Here is a 1,061-nt window from a genome sequence, read left to right as displayed (position 1 = left end):
ATCCCAGGAGTTCTGCTCTTGGCAAGGACTCCAGCTATGGCTAGTACTTTGAAGAGAATGTTCATGGAACGTCAAGTAAAAAAAACATACTGGGGCATTACAAAAGGAATACCAAAACTTCTTCATGGTAAGTTAAAGCAGCTCTGCCCTAACTGCATTGGAATATGGCATTGATGTATGTGTTTTTGGCTCACTTCATTCATCAAATCACATACAGAAAGGCCATACATTATAGCAATAGTTGTAAGGTTAAAGTCCGGGGATGTCCTGTGACTACATTAGGGCCTTGGTATACCATATGTTTAGAGAAACGAAAGTTGCTATATATAAGGGAAAATAAACTGATATGATGAGGATATTAAAGAGGAAAAGAGAGTTTTAATGGTTTTAGAATATATCCTATATGAATAGGCTCTTAAAGTTAAGAAAAATTAATGTAAGTTAGTTAATATCTTTAATATGTTATGTTCAGATTTATGTTATCTAAGTAAGTTGTAGATTTTCTCAAACATTCATTTTTTTAAATCGTTAAATGATATCAGTCAACTTTTTTTTTTCCCTTCCTTCCTTTCTTCCTTATAATAGGTGTGATTGACATACCTATCGTTGAAGGCTTAATTGATGGTCGAAGACGTATGGTATTATGTCCAGATGTCCCAGGATTTAAGATTCCATCAGGAAACAGGCAACAGGCAATCACAGAATTCAAGGTATGTTTAAAAAGGAGGATGTGTGAATGTGTACTGAAAGAACCATTTTATATCTACTTTAATTTTGATAATGTGTTAATTGATTTTGTGTACTAAAGATTGCTTTGTTCATTTTATTAAAAGTGTTTTTATATTGATATTAAAAAATAGCTGTATATAAAATGTTTGTAGTTTATTTAATACTAGATTTTTACAGGTTTTGTCCAAGGCTAATAGTACATCTCTAATTGAGTTGTCACCTGTAACTGGAGTGAAACACCAGCTCCGTGTCCATCTTGGGTTCGGACTGGCATGCCCTGTCCTTGGTGATCACAAGTATTCCCATTTGCAAAAATTGGCACCACAGGTAAG

The 1,061-nt window shown here is 33.8% G+C and overlaps 1 protein-coding gene across 1 annotated transcript in view; it reads left to right on the top strand.

Moving 5' to 3' along the window:
- LOC119585232 overlaps positions 1-1,061 on the top strand; it is an 8,028-nt gene that overhangs the window by 5,604 nt on the left and 1,363 nt on the right. The window contains exons 3-5 of the mRNA XM_037933892.1: positions 8-127; positions 586-710; positions 907-1,056. Coding sequence (XP_037789820.1) covers positions 8-127; positions 586-710; positions 907-1,056 — 395 coding nt within the window. The remainder of the gene's footprint in view (positions 1-7; positions 128-585; positions 711-906; positions 1,057-1,061) is intronic.

The sequence above is a fragment of the Penaeus monodon genome, chromosome 19, assembly GCF_015228065.2.
Source record: "Penaeus monodon isolate SGIC_2016 chromosome 19, NSTDA_Pmon_1, whole genome shotgun sequence".
Classification (NCBI taxonomy): domain Eukaryota; kingdom Metazoa; phylum Arthropoda; class Malacostraca; order Decapoda; family Penaeidae; genus Penaeus; species Penaeus monodon.
This window is presented reverse-complemented; position numbering and strand designations above follow the sequence as displayed.